The sequence below is a fragment of the Pseudophryne corroboree genome, chromosome 3 (assembly GCF_028390025.1).
Source record: "Pseudophryne corroboree isolate aPseCor3 chromosome 3, aPseCor3.hap2, whole genome shotgun sequence".
Classification (NCBI taxonomy): domain Eukaryota; kingdom Metazoa; phylum Chordata; class Amphibia; order Anura; family Myobatrachidae; genus Pseudophryne; species Pseudophryne corroboree.
Window position 1 is genome coordinate 756,810,856 of NC_086446.1, and position 22,972 is coordinate 756,833,827.

The 22,972-nt window shown below is 47.0% G+C and overlaps 1 protein-coding gene across 1 annotated transcript in view; it reads left to right on the forward strand.

Annotated features, from left to right (window-relative positions):
• The window catches only part of OGA (O-GlcNAcase), a 126,383-nt gene that overhangs the window by 87,048 nt on the left and 16,363 nt on the right, over positions 1 to 22,972 (forward strand). The window contains exons 10-12 of the mRNA XM_063962385.1: positions 4,970 to 5,144; positions 15,908 to 15,993; positions 16,826 to 16,930. Of these exons, the coding sequence (XP_063818455.1) occupies positions 4,970 to 5,144; positions 15,908 to 15,993; positions 16,826 to 16,930 (366 nt within the window). The remainder of the gene's footprint in view (positions 1 to 4,969; positions 5,145 to 15,907; positions 15,994 to 16,825; positions 16,931 to 22,972) is intronic.

A 22,972-nucleotide genomic window follows, 5' to 3' on the forward strand; every position in this document is an offset into this window, starting at 1 on the left:
TCTCCCGCCCGTTTGGGAGCTTTGGTATAATCCCCATGGTCCTTACGGAGTCCCCAGCATCCACTTAGGACGTTAGAGAAAATAAGAATTGAATTACCGATAATTCTATTTCTCGTAGTCCGTAGTGGATGCTGGGCGCCCATCCCAAGTGCGGATTGTCTGCAATACTGGTACATAGTTATTGTTACCAAAAAATCGGGTTATTGCTGTAGTGAGCTATCTTTTCTAGAGGCTCCTCTGTTATCATGCTGTTAACTGGGTTCAGATCACAAGTTGTACGGTGTGATTGGTGTGGCTGGTATGAGTCTTACCCGGGATTCAAAATCCTTCCTTATTGTGTACGCTCGTCCGGGCACAGTATCCTAACTGAGGCTTGGAGGAGGGTCATAGGGGGAGGAGCCAGTGCACACCAGATAGTCCTAAAGCTTTCTTTAGATGTGCCCAGTCTCCTGCGGAGCCGCTATTCCCCATGGTCCTTACGGAGTCCCCAGCATCCACTACGGACTACGAGAAATAGAATTATCGGTAAGTAAATTCTTATTATTTCTTTATTCTTATCTACTGCTTAGCCGAGAAACTCTCCACAGATTAGAAGAGGTTACTCAGGTCCAGTGGAAAATCATTTAGAAGTTCTTTTGAGAAATCTCGCGGAATCGGGTAGAGGTCGTTCCCAGAGACTAAAAAGCAGGATCTCAAGCTGGCTGTCAAGACCGTAGCATGATGGTCTCCCAACTCACCTGGGGTTTCCCGGGGGGGCGCAAGGGTTATCAGATTTTGAAGCGTCATCACAGTCGTTTCTTTACTACAAGGTTGTCTCGGTGTCCTCAGAAGGAGAGGGCATTACAAATTCAGAAATTACTACCCACAAGGGTAGTTCTGCCAGTCCCGCATTCTCAAGGCCGAACAGGTTTTTATTCAAATTTTTTGGCCGTACCAAAACAGGACGGGTCGGTCAGACCAATCCTCAATTTAACAGTTTTAAAACAGTTTCTAAGAGTTTCCAGATTCAAAATGGAATCAATCCGGTCGGTTTATAGCAGGTTTAGAACAAGAACAGTTCAAGGTGTCTCTGGACATAAAGGATGCATACCTTCATGTTCCAATTTAAACCCTGCACCACTACTTGCGTTTCGCACGGGAGAAAGATTACTACCAGTTCAGAGCCTTGCCTTTCATGAGCCTGAGTGTTTTTACAACGATCATGTCAATAATGGTCGCAGGTTTGAGAGCGTTTGGTAACACTATTATACTCTACCTGGATGATCTGCGAATCAAGGCCCTTTAGCAGGAACAGCAGTTCAGAGATCCTCAGACGACTCCTCAATTTCTTATTCAACACAGCTGGATTGTCACCTTCAAAAAATCAAACCTGATACCAATGCAGAAGATTACATTGTTAGCTCTCATATTGAACACGATACAATTGAGGATGTTTCTGCCAGAGACCAAGATCCGGGGCATAAAGAAGTTGGCGGATCAAATATTAAGAAACAAAATGGTTTCCTTACATCTATGTGTACAGCTTCTCGGGAAGATGCTGGCATCTTTCGAGGCTCTACAGTACGGCAGACTTCACTCCAGGCCTTTCCAAAACCTCTTTGCTCAGGGAGCAGATTCACACTGACTTCTACATCAAGGTATCTGGCGGTCGGCACAGGTCCGTACCTCGCTAATTTGGTGATCATTACACAGAAATCTCGCAGCAGGCAAGAGATTCGGTATTTACAATTGAAGGATCCTCACGGCTGATGCCAGCCACAGAATTTGGGGTGCTGTTCTAGTGAAACATCAGTATCAGGACCGATGGACACCACCCAGCAGTATTCTCAAGCTGAGAACAACACTTACAGAAACTGTTGAAAACGGCATACTTAAACCGTCAGGGAGAAACAAGAGGCAAGATAGTTAAGAGGCCACACAGATCTTCTTGTGGACAGTCAGACACAACGTCGTTCTCTCTGCTTTGTTCATTCTAAGAACTAGGAGACAGACTATCGCAGTTACCAGGATATGCATCCAGGAGAGTGGTGTCTACACCCACAAGTCTTCGTGTTGGTAGTGAGGATATGGGGCCTTCCTCAGGTAGACCTAATGGCGTCCCGAAACTATCATCCTTTGCCCAGGTATGTGACCAGTCCAAGAGGTCCAGCAGCGGATGGAGGGGACGCGTTGACACTTTAAGGGTCTTACAGAGGAGTTTACATTTTTCCAACATTCTCTCTCATACCCAGGGTACTGAGAAGGGACACGGGAAAGAGTGTGGAGAACTCTGATCGCACCAGACTGGCACAGCAAGAGTTGGCACTCGGACTTGAGGGGGTTACTAGCGGAGAAACCTTGAAGGTTACCTCAGAGAGAATACATACTGTCACAAGGACCATCCTTACACCTGCCCTGACCAGGTTGCATTTAACGCAGTGGCTATTGAGTCATGGACTCTCTGAAATAAGGGGATACCGACAGCGGTTATTCCTAGGATGATAGCCACTCGGAAGCCAGTCACTACTACAGGATCTTTTGGAAAAGATGCATGGAGTGGGGTCAGGAAAGGAGGTGGAATTCAAAGGAATTTCACCTGTCTAGTTTTATGTGTCCTCCAAGCCGGCTTAGATGGAGGCCTACGTTTAGGTTCCTTGAAGGTTCAGATTTTGGCTCTCTCCATCCTATGTTCAACCGCGTTTTACATCCCTACAGGGAGTTTAAACGTTCTTGTGGGGAGTTCTAAGGCTACAACCTCCTTTTCCGTTCAGTGTTTGAATAGCTGAGATCAACAACCTTTTAGCCTTCGGAAGGAGCAGAATAGAATTTCACTCCTTGAAGATCACTTTATTAGCCTTAGCTTCAGCCAGACAGGTTCCTGAGCTGGGAGCCTTATCGTGTAATGGTCCTTTACTACGTTTCCAGGACGATAGGGCAGCGCTCCGTGCGAGGGCATAGTTCCTTCCTTTGGTAGAACAGGATACGTTAGCTCCATGTGTGAGGCGTCTCACGGAAACTTGCAGGGTCATTGTTTGAATCCTGGGTATGACAGAATTTTAAATATTTAGCCTCTTGTGGTACTGTTCTTTCAAGGATTTGCAGAAGGGGACCTGTCTTTAGGAGTGGTAAGAGCACAGAATATACGGTTTTACGTACAGGTTACGTCAGCCTTCAGAGGCCTAAACCATTTGCTTGTTCTTTATGATGGTCCGAAGAAGGATTGGCCGGCATCTCAGCAGCCTCTGACCAGATGGATTAGTCTTACCATTTCACAGGCATATATATCCTGTGGTACATAGGTCCCTTTTCAGGTAGGGGCCCATACTACCAGATCTTTGGGTGCCTCCCGGGCGACAGCCAGAGGTACTTCCACTACTCAACTTTGCAGAGCGGCAAGGTGGTCGTCTGCACACACGTTCACGAGATTCTACGAGTTTGATACGTTTGCGTCCAGAGGTTCAAAGTTTGGACGTTTAGTTTTGCAGGCCATTGACAGCACTCCCACCCTTGGGAGTAACTTTGGGACGTCCCCTACTGTATAAGACTGTTCCAGTGTCCCCTAGTGGATGAAAGAGAAAAGAGGATTTTGGTACTTACCGATAAATCCATTTCTCTGAATCCACTCAGGGACACTGGACGCCCGCCTCGATGCTGTCAGCCTGCTGTGTTCAATGTTCTTGTTAAACAGTTCGTGAAAACAGCGTTAGTTTCTGTTAACAGAGTTCTTAGATGCTGTTTGATTTGTTACGGTAGGCTCCTCGCCACTGGTTTGTAGTCTCATGTCCTATTCTCTCTGTCAAATTTTCCAAACTGAGGGTTGAGGGGCGTGAAGGGGGAGGAGCCCCGGCTGTGCAGACAATGTTTAATTTTTAGATTGTGCCACACCTCCGGTTGCAAGCTTCACACCCCTACTGTATATGCTGTTCCAGTGTCCCCGAGTGGATTCAGAGAAATGGATTTATCGGTAAGTACCAAAATCCTCTTTTTAGTCTATGCACCCCTCCTCCAACTGTCCCTAACCCCCCCCCCCCAAAAAAAAACCACAACAAAACTTTGTTAAACAGTGCATGCGTACTTTCCAGTTAAGGCAGCCATTATTATGTTTGGCTGGTTCTTGTTATCATTAATTTATAAATTGCCAACATAATGTCCATTTTGGGCAACCTATTGCAAATGGGTGCCATACAGAAACATGGAACAGGATGAGGATGGCCCTGCCCAAATAAGCTTACACTCTGAGGTGTGATGTAACAATTGTAGGTGGAATGTGTGTGGTTGCTGCAGCAGGAAGCTCTATCAGCCAGCGAGATTAAAGAAGCCATTGGGGATTTGTTTCCATGCAGCTTACCAGTGGTTTGTTTCCTAGTCAATGGATAGGCTTCAGTCTCTGGTAAAGAGTAAGCCATTCGTGGTGACTATTGGAGTACCTGATTCTCAGAGGCTTATAGGTATCAAATCTTGGAGAGAGATAAAGTTCCAATCAACCATCCTCCGTCATTTATTAAACAGCCTGTAACATGGCAGTCAGGAGCTGATTGGTACGTTCTCTCTCCATGCTGTGATAAATTCCCCCCTTAGTGTGTTTTGTGTGCCTCAGTAGTTCTGTCTCCACTGTCTGTACTGTAGGTGTAGGGATAATGCCTGCAGTTTCTCAGACATCCACTAGGGGACACTGGAGGCATGCGTGTTCAGTAGACGGTAGTTTGTTCCTGATCTTAATTTTAGATTTTCGTAAATTTAAATAATTTTGGGAAACGTTTCCCGCTCTTCCTGCCAGTAAAGTTGCATCAGGTGTCTTAAATCTTGGTAGGTAGCCATTGGAAGCTGAACGTCTGATATGCCAAAAGCTACCATACATGGGTACCGTGCCTAAGGGTCAACTTTTGTCCAAATACCGATTCCATTTATTTATATTGCATTTCTCACTGTGTCATTGACTATTGAAATGAATTCCCTGAATTACCGCAATACCTCTCTCTGTATATTGCAGATAGGTGAGTGGAGGGAAAAAGCTGTGAAGTTTGAAGAAATGTGTGGCATCGTGATGACCATGTTTACCCGGCTCTCCAACTGTCCAAACAGGACTATCCTCTATGACCTGTACCCCTACGTCTGGGATATTAAGAGTATCATTTCTATGGTGAAGTCATTTGTGCAGTGGCTAGGTATGTGACCTGTGACATTCCGCAGCTACTAAGCTGCTCCTATACCACAGTCCTTTGCTCCGGGGTGAACAAAACGTCTCCATTACTGGACCGATACTTTTATGAGTTTTAACTCTATCTTGTTAGGAGTCCTAAATATTGCAGAAAGATAAATGTTTTGTTCACCCCCCTGCCTTTGGGCTAATTGTTATGATATGAAATGTGATCGTTAATACTTGTGTTACTGTGGACTGGACTGAAGGTTCCTGGGCTCTGTACAAAGGCAAGATTTAGCCGGTGGCATTGACTTGATACACGATGAACCCAGCGGCCTGCTGCTTGCTGTGTGGTGATAACATCATTGCTATTTTAACAGAAGATTTCAAGAACTACAATTGACCTCCTGGAAAACAGACGGGAGTGATCCCCCCCCCCTCCCCCCTTTAGCGCTCGCGAGCTTTGCGCAAGGCTATGCTGGTGCTAAAGGTCCTTTTACAGAAGCCAAATGTGGGGGGTGGTGGTGGGCATTTAGCAGTGTCTCCAAATTCCTTTTGGAAGTCGAGCAAACTCAATATTGTGCCTCTATGACGTTAGATGCACTGCTTTTGGTTTGCAGGTAAATTCTTGCGCTAGATGACCTGGGAACTCCTCCGAAGCACCAGCATGGCCTCGGCTACTTGCGTAGCCTCATTTTATTTTCAGGTTTCAAAGTCGTTTAAAGGAGCAGTGCGGAGATGATTTGCTTTTCTAGTAACACAGCAGGCAGCGACGCTGGCGTACCATCGAGAACAATTTGAGCCATTAACTCGCAATTTGATTTTTTCATTTTCTACAAACCCCTAAATTTAATGCTCATGACAACAAAAATTCTATACGCAAGGTCTCAATTTGGATTTAAAGAACCTTTGCGTCAATATAAAGGTCATGAGCGCAGACGTGGTCTGATCACATGATTGGTGGACAAACGGACCATTACACAAATGTGACTGTGTGTGCGGTGTGATGTACGTTATAAGTAACCGTCACAGAAGCACTCTACCTCTTAGTCCCCTATGTTTTACCAATATCCGTTGCTTAAGAGCCCTAGTTGCTTTCAGGCCTTACGACAGGAAGTGTGTCCTATTCTTCTGCTTACTAATGATTGTATTATGTCTTCCTCATTGTGCACAGATGGGAGAAACCTGAGCACAAGTGTCTGCCACTGTTGGACGGAGGGAGCAAGATGTATTCCGCGCTCTGCAGCGATTTTATTGACCACCTTAGATAGGCAGTGTAGACTATCCTGTACTATTCATTCAGACTGAAGTCACATTTTTCCAGACCTTGCCCTGCTGTTACTGCATGCAGCTCTAGACTCGCCTTGTGGCTCATTTGGCTGATAATACTGATGTGTTTATTATGCGGGCAGGCCGGATAACTGCCGGATAACTGCCTTCGTACCCCATGCCTCCGATATAGCGCCGGTTCCTAGGCTGCATTCTCATAGTTTAACCCAGAGTTCCAACCCCCACTGTGTGAAGGACTGAAGATGATGTAAAACTCCTATGTTTTCTCTAACGTCCTAAGTGGATGCTGGGGACTCCGTCAGGACCATGGGGAATAGCGGCTCCGCAGGAGACAGGGCACAAAAATAAAGCTTTAGGATTAGGTGGTGTGTACTGGCTCCTCCCCCTATGACCCTCCTCCAAGCCTCAGTTAGGTTTTTGTGCCCGTCCGAGCAGGGTGCAATCTAGGTGGCTCTCCTAAAGAGCTGCTTAGAAAAAGTTTTTTAGGTTTTTTATTTTCAGTGAGTCCTGCTGGCAACAGGCTCACTGCATCGAGGGACTTAGGGGAGAGAATTTCAACTCACCTGCGTGCAGGATGGATTGGATTCTTAGGCTACTGGACACCATTAGCTCCAGAGGGAGTCGGAACACAGGTCTCACCCTGGGGTTCGTCCCGGAGCCGCGCCGCCGACCCCCCTTACAGATGCTGAAGATTGAAGGTCCGGAAACAGGCGGCAGAAGGCTCTTCAGTCTTCATGAAGGTAGCGCACAGCACTGCAGCTGTGCGCCATTGTTGTCACACACTTCACACCAAGCGGTCACGGAGGGTGCAGGGCGCTGCTGGGGGCGCCCTGGGCAGCAATATTTTAATACCTTATGGCAAAAGAATACATCACATATAGCCATTGAGGCTATATGTATGTATTTAACCCATGCCAGTTATCTAAAACTACGGGAGGAAAGCCCGCCGAAATAGGGGGCGGGGCTTATTCTCCTCAGCACACAGCGCCATTTTCCTGCTCAGCTCCGCTGTGAGGAAGGCTCCCAGGACTCTCCCCTGCACTGCACTACAGAAACAGGGTAAAACAGAGAGGGGGGGCATTTTTTGGCGATATATTGGATATATTTAAGCTGCTATAAGGAACAACACTTATATAAGGTTGTTCCCATATATATTATAGCGCTTGGGTGTGTGCTGGCAAACTCTCCCTCTGTCTCCCCAAAGGGCTAGTGGGGTCCTGTCTTCGATAAGAGCATTCCCTGTGTGTCTGCTGTGTGTCGGTACGTGTGTGTCGACATGTATGAGGACGATGTTGGCGTGGAGGCAGAGCAATTGCCGATAATGGTGATGTCACCCCCCAGGGAGTCGACACCGGAATGGATGGCTTTGTTTATGGAATTACGTGATAATGTCAGCACATTACAAAAATCAGTTGACGACATGAGACGGCCGGCAAACCAGTTAGTACCTGCCCAGGCGTCTCAGACACCGTCAGGGGCTGTAAAGCGCCCTTTACCTCAGTCGGTCGACACAGACCCAGACACAGACACTGAATCTAGTGTCGGCGGTGATGAAACAAACGTATTTTCAAGTAGGGCCACACGTTATATGATCACGGCAATGAAGGAGGCTTTGCATATCTCTGATACTGCAAGTACCACAAAAAGGGGTATTATGTGGGGGGTGAAAAAACTACCTGTAGTTTTTCCTGAATCAGAGGAATTAAATGATGTATGTGATGAAGCGTGGGTTAACCCAGATAGAAAAATGCTAATTTCAAAAAAGTTATTAGCATTATACCCTTTCCCGCCAGAGGTTAGGGCGCGCTGGGAAACACCCCCTAGGGTGGATAAGGCGCTCACACGCTTATCAAAACAAGTGGCGTTACCGTCTCCTGATACGGCCGCCCTCAGGGATCCAGCGGATAGGAGACTGGAAACTACCCTAAAAAGTATATACACACATACTGGTGTTATACTGCGACCAGCCATCGCCTCAGCCTGGATGTGCAGTGCTGGGGTCGTCTGGTTGGATTCCCTGACTGAAAATATTGATACCCTGGATAGGGACAGTATTTTATTGACTATAGAGCAATTAAAGGATGCTTTCCTTTATATGCGAGATGCGCAGAGAGATATTTGCACTCTGGCATCGAGAGTAAATGCGATGTCCATATCTGCCAGAAGGAGTTTATGGACGCGACAGTGGTCAGGTGATGCGGATTCCAAACGACATATGGAAGTATTGCCGTATAAAGGGGAGGAATTATTTGGCGTCGGTCTATCGGATCTGGTGGCCACGGCAACTGCCGGAAAATCCACTTTTTTACCTCAGACCCCCTCCCAACAGAAAAAGACACCGTCTTTTCAGCCGCAGTCCTTTCGGTCCTATAAGAACAAGCGGACAAAAGGACAGTCATATCTGCCTCGGGGCAGAGGAAGGGGTAAGAGAGGGCAGCAAGCAGCCCCTGCCCAGGAACAGAAGCCCTCCCAGGGTTCTGCAAAGCCCTCAGCATGACGCTGGGGCCTTACAAGCGGACTCAGGAGCGGTGGGGGGTCGACTCAAGAATTTCAGCGCACAGTGGGCTTGCTCACAGGTGGACCCCTGGATTCTGCAGGTAGTATCTCAGGGTTACAGGTTGGAATTCGAGAAGTCTCCCCCTCGCCGGTTCCTAAAGTCTGCTTTGCCAACGTCTCCCTCAGACAGGGCGACGGTATTGGAAGCCATTCACAAGCTGTTTTCTCAGCAAGGGATAGTCAAGGTACCCCTCCTACAACAGGGAAAGGGGTATTACTCCACGCTATTTGTGGTACCGAAGCCGGACGGCTCGGTAAGACCTATTCTAAATCTGAAATCTTTGAACCTGTACATACAAAAATTCAAGTTCAAGATGGAGTCACTCAGAGCAGTGATAGCGAATCTGGAAGAAGGGGACTTTATGGTGTCCCTGGACATAAAGGATGCTTACCTGCATGTCCCAATTTGCCCTTCACATCAAGGGTACCTCAGGTTCGTGGTGCAAAACTGTCATTATCAGTTTCAGACGCTGCCGTTTGGATTGTCCACGGCACCTCGGGTCTTTACCAAGGTAATGGCCGAAATGATGATCCTTCTACGAAGAAGAGGCGTATTAATTATCCCTTACTTGGACGATCTCCTGATAAGGGCAAGGTCCAGAGAACAGCTGGAAGACGGAGTAGCACTAACCCAACTAGTGCTGCAACAACACGGGTGGATTCTGAATTTTCCAAAATCTCAGTTGACCCCGACGACACGTCTGCTGTTCCTGGGAATGATTCTGGACACGGTTCAGAAAAAGGTGTTTCTTCCGGAGGAGAAAGCCAGGGAGTTATCCGAACTTGTCAGGAACCTCCTAAAACCAGGGACAGTGTCTGTGCATCAATGCACAAGAGTCCTGGGAAAGATGGTGGCTTCTTACGAAGCGATTCCATTCGGCAGATTCCACGCACAAACCTTTCAGTGGGATCTGCTGGACAAATGGTCCGGATCGCATCTGCAGATGCATCAGCGGATAACCTTATCGCCACGGACAAGGGTGTCTCTTCTGTGGTGGTTGCAGAGTGCTCATCTGTTAGAGGGCCGCAGATTCGGCATACAGGACTGGGTCCTGGTGACCACGGATGCCAGTCTGAGAGGCTGGGGAGCGGTCACACAGGGAAGAAACTTCCAGGGAGTATGGTCAAGCCTGGAGATGTCTCTTCACATAAATATACTGGAGCTAAGAGCGATTTACAATTCTCTAAGTCTGGCAAAACCCCTGCTTCAGGGTCAGCCGGTGTTGATCCAGTCGGACAACATCACGGCAGTCGCCCACGTAAACAGACAGGGCGGCACAAGAAGCAGGACAGCAATGGCAGAAGCTGCAAGGATTCTTCGCTGGGCGGAAGATCATGTGATAGCACTGTCAGCAGTATTCATTCCGGGAGTGGACAACTGGGAAGCAGACTTCCTCAGCAGACACGATCTACACCCGGGAGAGTGGGGACTTCATCCAGAAGTTTTCCACATGATTGTGAACCGTTGGGAAAAACCAATGGTGGATATGATGGCGTCCCGCCTCAACAAAAAACTGGACAGGTATTGCGCCAGGTCAAGAGACCCTCAGGCAATAGCTGTGGACGCTCTGGTAACACCGTGGGTGTTCCAGTCAGTGTATGTGTTCCCTCCTCTGCCTCTCATACCAAAAGTACTGAGAATTATACGGCAAAAGGGAGTAAGAACGATACTAGTGGCTCCGGATTGGCCAAGAAGAACTTGGTACCCGGAACTTCAAGAGATGCTCACGGAGGATCCGTGGCCTCTACCTCTAAGACGGGACCTGCTTCAGCAGGGACCGTGTCTATTCCAAGACTTACCGCGGCTGCGTTTGACGGCATGGCGGTTGAACGCCGAATTCTAAGGGAAAAAGGCATTCCGGAAGAGGTCATTCCTACACTGGTAAAAGCCAGGAAGGAGGTGACTGCACAACATTATCACCGCATTTGGAGAAAATATGTTGCGTGGTGTGAGGCCAGGAAGGCCCCCACGGAGGAATTTCAACTGGGTCGATTCCTACATTTCCTGCAAACAGGATTGTCTATGGGCCTCAAATTGGGGTCCATTAAGGTTCAAATTTCGGCCCTGTCGATTTTCTTCCAGAAAAAATTGGCTTCAGTTCCTGAAGTCCAGACTTTTGTAAAAGGAGTACTACATATACAGCCTCCGGTTGTGCCCCCAGTGGCACCGTGGGATCTTAATGTAGTCTTGGATTTTCTCAAATCCCATTGGTTTGAGCCGCTCAAATCGGTGGAGTTGAAGTATCTTACATGGAAAGTAACCATGCTACTGGCCCTGGCTTCAGCCAGGAGAGTATCAGAATTGGCGGCTTTATCATATAAGAGCCCATATCTGATTTTCCATACGGACAGGACAGAACTGCGGACGCGTCCTCATTTTCTGCCTAAGGTGGTGTCAGCGTTTCACCTGAACCAGCCTATTGTGGTGCCTGCGGCTACTAACTATTTGGAGGATTCCAAGTTGTTGGACGTGGTCCGGGCATTGAAAATATATATTTCAAGAACGGCGGGAGTCAGAAAGTCTGACTCACTGTTTATATTGTATGCACCCAACAAGATGGGTGCTCCTGCTTCTAAGCAGACGATTGCTCGTTGGATTTGTAGCACAATTCAACTTGCACATTCTGTGGCAGGCTTGCCACAACCTAAATCTGTCAAGGCCCATTCCACAAGGAAAGTGGGCTCATCCTGGGCGGCTGCCCGGGGGGTCTCGGCATTACAACTCTGCCGAGCTGCTACTTGGTCAGGGGCAAACACGTTTGCAAAATTCTACAAATTTGATACCCTGGCTGAGGAGGACCTTGAGTTCTCTCATTCGGTGCTGCAGAGTCATCCGCACTCTCCCGCCCGTTTGGGAGCTTTGGTATAATCCCCATGGTCCTGACGGAGTCCCCAGCATCCACTTAGGACGTTAGAGAAAATAAGAATTTACTTACCGATAATTCTATTTCTCGTAGTCCGTAGTGGATGCTGGGCGCCCATCCCAAGTGCGGATTGTCTGCAATACTTGTACATAGTTATTGTTACAAACAAATTCGGGTTGTTATTGTTGTGAGCCGTCTGTTTAGAGGCTCCTACGTTTGTCATACTGTTAACTGGGTTCAGATCACAAGTTATACGGTGTGATTGGTGTGGCTGGTATGAGTCTTACCCGGGATTCAATATCCTTCCTTATTGTGTACGCTCGTCCGGGCACAGTATCCTAACTGAGGCTTGGAGGAGGGTCATAGGGGGAGGAGCCAGTACACACCACCTAATCCTAAAGCTTTATTTTTGTGCCCTGTCTCCTGCGGAGCCGCTATTCCCCATGGTCCTGACGGAGTCCCCAGCATCCACTACGGACTACGAGAAATAGAATTATCGGTAAGTAAATTCTTATTTTTATTTATTTTTGTATTATTTCCATGAAGAATGAGGCTTTGCCACCCTAAAGTGTAAGAAGCTATTGTAGAGCTGTATTTTTATTTAAAAGAAACTTCCGAAGACCTATGGGCACCAGATGTTTCCTCTGTAACAGTGGTTTATAAGTAAAGGTCCCGGTCTCGTGAACTAATGTGTATTTGTAGGCCTATAAGAACACATCTGACCATGTATCTTGCACTGTATGGCGGTTCTTAGGATTCCGGTTAGCTGTATTATACACTGCTGCTTCTGAAGACGCATAACATAGTGTCTGTGTATTTCCGTTTTCGGGAGATGTGCATAGTAGAGAGAGGGTTTTCCGGTGCAGCAGATACTTCTCGCTGCACAGTGGAGCCGGTGTTCTGAGATCATCAAACATGAAGTGTAAAGTAAAATAACACAGCTGTGGAAATAAAGCAGCGATTAGTGATGTTAGTGTATGGGCGCTGGCAGTAAAAAAAAAAAAAAATATTGCATACTAATCTTTGGAAAAGGCCTTTGCTGGGGTTTAAAGTGTTCATCACCTAGTTGTCATCAAGTCTTTGGTACAGTGGTTTTCCGCTCATGGGAACTCCGACAATAGACTTACTTTACATTATATTAAAATGGAATATGTACAGTGGGGCAAAAAAGTATTTGGACAGCCACCGATTGTGCAAGTTGACCCACTTAAAAAGATGAGGTCTGTAATTTCCATCATAGGTACACTTCAGACAGAATCTGAAAAAAAAACCTAGGAAATCACATTGTATGATTTTTAAATAATTTTACTTGTATATTCTTGTGGAAAATAAATATTTGGACACCTACCAAGCAGCAAGATTTCTGGCTCTCACAGACCTGTTACTTCTTCTTTAAGAAGCTCTTCTATCCTCCACTCATTGCCTGTATTAATGGCACCTGTTTGAACTAGTTATCTGTATAAAAGACACCTGTCCACACTCTCAAACAGTCAGACTGTTACCTCTCCACCATGGCCAAGACCAGAGAGCTGTCTAAGGACACCAGGGATAAAATTGTAGAGCTGCACAAGGCTGGGATGAGCTACTCGACAATAGGCAAGCAGCTTGGTGAGAAGAGATCAACTGTTGGCGCAATTATTAAAAAATGGAAGAAATACAAGATCACTAACAATCTCCCTCGACCTGTGGCTCCATGCAAGATCTCAAGATCATTGATACCCGACGAGGTGAGAACGGTGCAGAATCAGCCCAGAACTACACTGGGGGATCTGGTCAATGACCTCGAGAGCTGTGACCACATTCACAAAGGTTACCATTAGTAACGCACTACGTCGTCATGGATTGAATTCCTGCAGTCCCCAAAATGTCCCCCTGCTTAAGCCAGCACAAGTCCAGGCCCGTCTAAAGTTTGCCAGTGACCATCTGGATGATCCAGAGGAGGATTGGGAGAATGTAATGTGGTCAGATGAGAGAGTCTTTATGGGAGTATGGAGGGGGTGACCAGTTACTAATTAAAATATTTAAATGTGCCATTCCCGGCTACGCCTCGTCCATATCCCAAGAGTACTCCAGTGCCCCCTATGGTTTCAAAGAAAAGGATTTACCTGGTATGTACCAAAATCCCATTTTTTTTTTGTTATAAACTCCACTCGCCGTGTTTGGAGGGAGAAGAATGATGAATGGAATCCCAAGAACACCATACCCACTGTGAAGCATGGGGGTGGAAACATGCTTGGGGCTGCTTTTCTGCAAAGGGGACAGGACGACTGATCCATATTAAGGAGAGGATGAATGGGGCCATGTATCGTGAGATTTTGGGCAAAAACCTCCTTCCCTCATTAAGAGCATTGAAGATGGAACGTGGCTGGGTCTTCTAGCATGACAATGACCCCAAACACACCGCCCGGGCAACTAAGGAGTGGCTCCGTAAGAAGCATTTCAAGGTCCTGGGGTGGCCTAGCCAGTCTCCAGACCTCAACCCAATAGAAAATCTGTGGAGGGAGTTGAAAGTCTGTGTTGCCCGGCGACAGCCCCAAAACATGACAGATCTAGAGAAGATCTGCATGGAAAAGTGGGCCAAAATACCTGCTACAGTGTGTGCAAACCTGGTCAAGAACTACAGGAAACGTTTGACCTCTGTAATTGCCAACCGAGGTTATATTACAAAGTATTGAGTTAAACTTTTTGATTTGTCCAACTATTTATTTTCCCCAAGAATATACAAATAAATTGTTTACAAATCATACAATGTGATTTCCTGGGGTTTTTTTTTCTTTCAGATTCCGTCTCGGTTGAAGTGTATCTATGATGGAAATTACAGACCTCTCTCATCTTTTTAAGTGGGTCACATTGCACAATCGGTGGCTGTCCAAATACTTTTTTGCCCCACTGTAAAGAGGAGACCTATGTCTGTGCCAGTATTGTATATCGTTGACGAGCAGCGTGTATTATTTGACTGGTGACAGCTATATAACGCAGAGTCTCTGTGACATTAAATAACCGATCAAGCCTGCGACACCCCGCCCCCCCCGCCCCTCTCCCACCACCAGTCCTTTCTTTCTGTGTTATCCTCGCTCTGCTCACCACCGTTTGGGCCACAATTATAAACTGCATTGCAGTTGGCTGTAAAGGTTCTAGATGCCACAATCTCCTACTGTTTATAGCATTAGTGTGTCCATGGACCCTGTGCACCCTTCTGGAACCAGTGCCCTAGCGATCAGTTTTGAACAGTATGGAAATAAGTTATTAAAGCTGTTGGCCTATTAAAGTAGCTTGTGAACGTCTTCACCTATATCTAAAGTATCTCTGCTCATCCTATTGGATAACAGCCATGATCATATACTGCTTAGTGCCCATATTTTTTCAGTATATATAATAAATATATATATATATATATATATATATATATATATATATATATATATATATATAAATTTTATTTATTTTTTTACCTGCAGTGTTTGCTATAATTAAACATTTTCAGCACCTGTTGACATCACAAGCCTTTCATACAGTGGTTCCCAACATTTGATACTCAGCCGTTCTATTATTTAGGGGGGCTGAAATGTAACTTGGGAATGCAGCATAGTGTATACAGTAGTATACTGGACAATGTACCCATTCTAGCCACAGGTATATTCTATATTTACATGTACGATACATTTTGTCGTTCATTACCCAGTCTAACGGGACATTTTTCGGTCAATTTTTCTTTCTTTTTTCTCTACGAATGTGGCAATACAGAAGCCTGGAAATGTGACTTCAGAATATAACCTTAGGGCTGTAATAATGCTGTCTTACTAAAACCATATCCAGTAGCTGTACGCGCGCCAGGCGGTAGTCAATGTTGTCTTCTGACCCGATAGCTTGTTGAAATGAGCTGCATTACTATTAGCTTTTGCAAAAGGGGTATAACATTAGCAGTTTTTACAGGCACAGAATTATTACAGCCTTGAAGCAGTGTAAACTAGCAAAGGTAGAGAGCCTTTTCCACCTCTAAGTATTTTTGCTGGAAATATAGACTCTCGAAAAAAAACCCCGTCGTATAACGTTCTCCGCTTGGATCTGATTTCAACAGGGTGTCGTAGTCAATCTTCAGCACAGTTCTTAAGTGGAGACCAAGAGCCCTGGGCCTTTAGAGGAGGTCTAGCAGGAGAGTTCCAGGTATCAATATGAATTCCAAACTGAATGACTTTGTGTTTGCACTATATGTTGACCTAAACGTTTCTGTGCATCTGAGGAAATGAAAGGCTTGGTCTGCTGAAGGCTTTGACTGATGTTTCTTCTGTTTTTTAATTTTTAGCTACTTAACGACTCCTGTTTTTCAGGTTGGAGGAGACGCTGTGCATCCAAGCGCCAGCGTTGCGCAGCAAACACAGTTGCGACTTACATTGTCTTTTTTTTTTTTACAGGTTGCGCAGCGCCTGTCCTGTGCGCTGGCGAGCAGGTCGCATGCGTAGGCTTGGCTATAACCCGAAATTCCATGACCAAAGGGGGAAGTGGTGGATACCAGAGAACTATATGTTTTATATAGTGACTAGTTAAGTAAAAACAAGAGACTGGTTGGGGGATAAAGAGAAATTTGCTCATGGACTTTCATGCGCCGCCTTTTTTTCCCCTCACAGGTGCTCGGTTGCGCGCTGCATCTTGCCACATTGCTGTGTCGGGTGCCACGCGCCTCCTCTTATCACAGCTAGTCCCTCTTCAGACCAAACCTCTCCATGCGTCGTTGGCCGTGTCACTTTCCTCGACTTGTAAAGGTGCCCATTAAAGGTTAAATTGGTAGTACCGCTGTTATAATACCGAGTGCTAATAGAATGCAGAGTATTGCATCATTTAAGAATGAAACGATTTCATTGTGTCCTTTCTTTTTTTGCTGAGAAATGCCTGCAGTGGCATGTTTTTATATATTTTTTTTTTATTTACTCTGACATTATTCATCAAGCTTCCCTTTGGTTTCCTGGTCCTGATTTTTATCCCTTTTATTTTTTCACAGCGTTTGCTTCCAATTGAGGGAGCAAATGACCTGTTTTTTCAGCCTCCTCCCCTGACGCCTACCTCAAAAGCCTACTCCATCCGACCTTATTATCCAAAGGATGAGGTGAGTCTAAATGAGTTGGTAGAACTAAATAGCATACTGATGTGTCTACTTACATCTAGCCTTGCGGAGCGTGTTTGCGTGCAACTTTTTCCATTAAAATGTGTCTTATTCGCTAAACAATGCACATAGGATGCACAAGCAGCTTATGCTGATTAAAATATGTGGCACACCTATATTGTGTGTGATTCCCCCCCCCCCTCTCAGTTAACTAAACACCATGGCTCAATCTCATGGGGTGTGGGGGGGTATGAATTTGAATTGAGATTAGTAGAACAAAACTGGGCAAAAACAGGCAGACATAGAGGTAGGATGGCCTAAGCTAATAATCTATAGGGAAATGGGCATTGATACACAAGGATAGATGCTACCTATTGCATAATGGTCCACCAGATTGCTAGGTTCTTAATGGGTTGTATGATATGATCACCCAGCAATGTTGGCCAGGGGTCAGGAGGGTATGAGTGAAGAAAGAACAAATGTTTGGTTATGTGTACTGTACAGAGTGGATGTAATTACATAGGGAAGCACTGAAGGTTATGTTTGGTAGGATTGTCTGAAGAGGTGAGTTTTCAGGGAACATTTGGAGACTAGAGGTGAGTCCTGTTGTGCGTTGGAGGGCATTCCACAGAGTGGGTGAAGCCCGGATAAAGTCCTGTAATTTTGAGTGTGAACACGTAATGCGTGTGGATGAGAGACTCAGATCTTGTGCAGAGTGGAGAGGTCGGGTAGGGAGATATTTTGAGATGAGTGAAGAGATGTATGTTGGTGTAGTTTGGAAATAGCCTTGTGCGTGAGTAAAAGTATTTTATATTTCTCTAACGTCCTAGTGGATGCTGGGGACTCCGAAAGGACCATGGGGAATAGCGGCTCCGCAGGAGACTGGGCACAAAAGTAAAAAGCTTTAGGACTACCTGGTGTGCACTGGCTCCTCCCCCTATGACCCTCCTCCAAGCCTCAGTTAGATTTTTGTGCCCGAACGAGACGGGTGCAGGCTAAGGGGCTCTCCTGAGCTGCTTAGTGTAAAAGTTTAAAGTAGGTTTTTTATTTTCAGTGAGACCTGCTGGCAACAGGCTCACCGCACCGAGGGACTAAGGGGAGAAGAAGCGAACTCACCTGCGTGCAGAGTAAATTGGGCTTCTTAGGCTACTGGACATTAGCTCCAGAGGGACGATCACAGGCCCAGCCATGGATGGGTCCCGAAGCCGCGCCGCCGGCCCCCTTACAGAGCCAGAAGAGTGAAGAGGTCCGGAAAATCGGCGGCAGAAGACGTCCTGTCTTCAATAAGGTAGCGCACAGCACCGCAGCTGTGCGCCATTGCTCTCAGCACACTTCACACTCCGGTCACTGAGGGTGCAGGGCGCTGGGGGGGGCGCCCTGAGACGCAATAAAAAACCTTTTTTTTTTTGGCAAAAAATACATCACATATAGCTCCTGGGCTATATGGATGCATTTAACCCCTGCCAATTTTTCCATTAAAAAGCGGGAGAAAGGCCGCCGTGAAGGGGGCGGAGCCTATCTCAGCACACTGGCGCCATTTTTTCCTCACAGCTCCGTTGGAGGAAGGCTTCCTGACTCTCCCCTGCAGTCCTGCACTACAGAAACAGGGTAAAACAAGAGAGGGGGGGCACTAAATTGGCATATTAATATATACAGCAGCTAATATTAGGGAAAAACACTTATATAAGGTTATCCCTGTATATATATAGCGCTCTGGTGTGTGCTGGCAAACTCTCCCTCTGTCTCCCCAAAGGGCTAGTGGGGTCCTGTCCTCTATCAGAGCATTCCCTGTGTGTGTGCTGTGTGTCGGTACGCTGTGTCGACATGTATGAGGAGGAAAATGGTGTGGAGGCGGAGCAATTGCCTGTGTTAGTGATGTCACCCCCTAGGGAGTCGACACCTGACTGGATGGTCTTATGGAAAGAATTACGTGATAGTGTCGGCACTTTACAAAAGACTGTTGACGACATGAGACAGCCGGCAAATCAGTTAATACCTGTACAGGCGTCTCAAACACCGTCAGGGGCTATAAAACGCCCGTTACCTCAGGTCGATACAGACACTGACACGGACACTGACTCCAGTGTCGACGGTGAGGAAACAAACGTATTTTCCAGTAGGGCCACACGTTACATGATCACGGCAATGAAGGAGGTTTTGAACATTTCTGATACTACAAGTACCACAAAAAAGGGTATTATGTGGGGTGTGAAAAAACTACCCGTAGTTTTTCCTGAATCGGATGAATTAAATGAGGTGTGTGATGAAGCGTGGGTTTCCCCCGATAAAAAACTGCTAATTTCTAAAAAATTATTGGCATTATACCCTTTCCCGCCAGAGGTTAGGGCGCGTTGGGAAACACCCCCTAGAAGTGGATAAGGCGCTCACACGCTTATCAAAACAAGTGGCGTTACCGTCTCCTGATACGGCCGCCCTCAAGGAACCAGCTGATAGGAAGCTGGAAAATATCCTAAAAAGTATATACACACATACTGGTATTATACTGCGACCAGCAATCGCCTCAGCCTGGATGTGCAGTGCTGGGGTGGCTTGGTCGGATTCCCTGACTGAAAATATTGATACCCTGGACAGGGACAATATATTATTGACTATAGAGCATTTAAAGGATGCATTTCTATATATGCGTGATGCACAGAGGGATATTTGCACTCTGGCATCAAGAGTAAGTGCGATGTCCATTTCTGCCAGAAGAGGGTTATGGACGCGACAGTGGTCAGGTGATGCGGATTCCAAACGGCATATGGAAGTATTGCCGTATAAAGGGGAGGAGTTATTTGGGGTCGGTCTATCGGACCTGGTGGCCACGGCAACGGCTGGGAAATCCACCTTTTTACCCCAAGTTACCTCACAGCAGAAAAAGATACCGTCTTTTCAGGCTCAGTCCTTTCGTCCCCATAAGGGCAAGCGGGCAAAAGGCCACTCATATCTGCCCCGGGGCAGAGGAAGGGGAAAAAGACTGCAGCAGACAGCCTCTTCCCACGAACAGAAGCCCTCCCCCGCTTCTGCCAAGTCCTCAGCATGACGCTGGGGCCTTACAAGCGGACTCAGGCAAGACGGTGGGGGCCCGTCTCAAGAATTTCAGCGCGCAGTGGGCTCACTCGCAAGTGGACCCCTGGATCCTGCAGGTAGTATCTCAGGGGTACAAATTGGAATTCGAGACGTCTCCCCCTCGCCGGTTCCTGAAGTCTGCTTTACCAACGTCTCCCCCCGACAGGGAGGAAGCCATTCACAAGCTGTATTCCCAGCAAGTGATAATCAAGGTACCCCTCCAACAACAGGGAAAGGGGTATTATTCCACGCTGTTTGTGGTACCGAAGCCGGACGGCTCGGTGAGACCCATTTTAAATCTGAAATCCTTGAACACTTACATAAAAAGGTTCAAGTTCAAGATGGAGTCACTCAGAGCAGTGATAGCGAACCTGGAAGAAGGGGACTATATGGTGTCTCTGGACATCAAGGATGCTTACCTCCATGTCCCAATTTGCCCTTCTCACCAAGGGTACCTCAGGTTTGTGGTACAGAACTGTCACTATCAGTTTCAGACACTGCCGTTTGGATTGTCCACGGCACCCCGGGTCTTTACCAAGGTAATGGCCGAAATGATGATTCTTCTTCGAAGAAAAGGCGTCTTAATTATCCCTTACTTGGACGATCTCCTGATAAGGGCAAGGTCCAGAGAACAGTTAGAGGTCGGAGTAGCACTGTCTCAAGTAGTACTACGACAGCACGGATGGATTCTAAATATTCCAAAATCGCAGCTGATTCCGACGACACGTCTGCTGTTCCTAGGAATGATTCTGGACACAGTACAGAAAAAGGTGTTTCTCCCGGAAGAGAAAGCATGGGAGTTATCCGACCTAGTCAGGAACCTCCTAAGACCAGGCCAAGTGTCAGTACATCAATGCACAAGGGTCCTGGGAAAGATGGTGGCTTCTTACGAAGCGATTCCATTCGGCAGATTCCACGCAAGAACTTTTCAGTGGGATCTGCTGGACAAATGGTCCGGATCGCATCTTCAAATGCATCAGCGGATAACCCTGTCTCCAAGGACAAGGGTGTCTCTCCTGTGGTGGTTACAGAGTGCTCATCTCCTAGAGGGCCGCAGATTCGGCATTCAGGATTGGGTCCTGGTGACCACGGATGCCAGCCTGAGGGGCTGGGGAGCAGTCACACACGGAAGAAATTTCCAGGGCTTGTGGTCAAGCATGGAAACGTCACTTCACATAAATATCCTGGAACTCAGGGCCATTTACAATGCCCTAAGTCAGGCAAGACCTCTGCTTCAGGGTCAGCCGGTGTTGATCCAGTCGGACAACATCACGGCAGTCGCCCACGTAAACAGACAGGGCGGCACAAGAAGCAGGAGGGCAATGACGGAAGTGGCAAGGATTCTTCGCTGGGCGGAAAATCATGTGATAGCACTGTCAGCAGTGTTCATTCCGGGAGGGGACAACTGGGAAGCAGACTTCCTCAGCAGACACGATCTTCACCCGGGGGAGTGGGGACTTCACCCAGAAGTCTTCCACATGATTGTGAACCGTTGGGAAAAACCAAAGGTGGACATGATGGCGTCCCGCCTCAACAAAAAACTGGATAGATATTGCGCCATGTCAAGGGACCCTCAGACAATAGCTGTGGACGCTCTGGTAACACCGTGGGTGTACCAGTCAGTGCATGTGTTCCCTCCTCTTCCTCTCATACCAAAAGTACTGAGAATCATAAGAAGGAGAGGAGTAAAGACTATACTCGTGGCTCCGGATTGGCCAAGAAGGACTTGGTACCCGGAAATTCAAGAGATGCTCACGGAAGACCCGTGGCCTCTACCTCTAAGAAAGGACCTGCTCCAGCAGGGACCATGTCTGTTCCAAGACTTACCGCGGCTGCGTTTGACGGCATGGCGGTTGAACGCCGGATCCTGAAGGAAAAAGGCATTCCGGATGAAGTCATCCCTACCCTGATCAAAGCCAGGAAGGATGTGACCGTACAACATTATCACCGTATTTGGCGAAAATATGTTGCGTGGTGCGAGGCCAGGAAGGCCCCTACAGAGGAATTTCAACTGGGTCGATTCCTGCATTTCCTGCAAACAGGACTGTCTATGGGCCTAAAATTAGGGTCCATTAAGGTTCAAATTTCGGCCCTGTCAATATTCTTCCAAAAAGAACTAGCTTCTGTTCCTGAAGTTCAGACGTTTGTCAAGGGAGTACTGCATATACAGTCTCCTTTTGTGCCTCCAGTGGCACCTTGGGATCTCAATGTAGTTTTGGGGTTCCTAAAATCACATTGGTTTTGAACCACTCACCACTGTGGACTTAAAATATCTCACATGGAAAGTGGTAATGCTGTTAGCCCTGGCTTCAGCCAGGCGTGTTTCTGAATTGGCGGCTTTATCCTATAAAAGCCCTTACCTAATTTTTCATACGGACAGGGCAGAATTGAGGACTCGTCCTCAATTTCTCCCTAAGGTGGTTTCAGCATTTCACTTAAACCAGCCTATTGTGGTGCCTGCGGCTACTAGGGACTTGGAGGATTCCAAGTTACTGGACGTAGTCAGGGCCCTGAAAATATATGTTTCCAGGACAGCTGGAGTCAGAAAATCTGACTCGCTGTTTATCCTGTATGCACCCAACAAGCTGGGTGTTCCTGCTTCTAAGCAGACGATTGCTCGTTGGATTTGTAGTACAATTCAGCTTGCACATTCTGTGGCAGGCCTGCCACAGCCAAAATCTGTAAAAGCCCATTCCACAAGGAAAGTGGGCTCATCTTGGGCGGCTGCCCGAGGGGTCTCGGCTTTACAACTTTGCCGAGCAGCTACTTGGTCAGGGGCAAACACGTTTGCTAAATTCTACAAATTTGATACCCTGGCTGAGGAGGACCTGGAGTTCTCTCATTCGGTGCTGCAGAGTCATCCGCACTCTCCCGCCCGTTTGGGAGCTTTGGTATAATCCCCATGGTCCTTTCGGAGTCCCCAGCATCCACTAGGACGTTAGAGAAAATAAGAATTTACTTACCGATAATTCTATT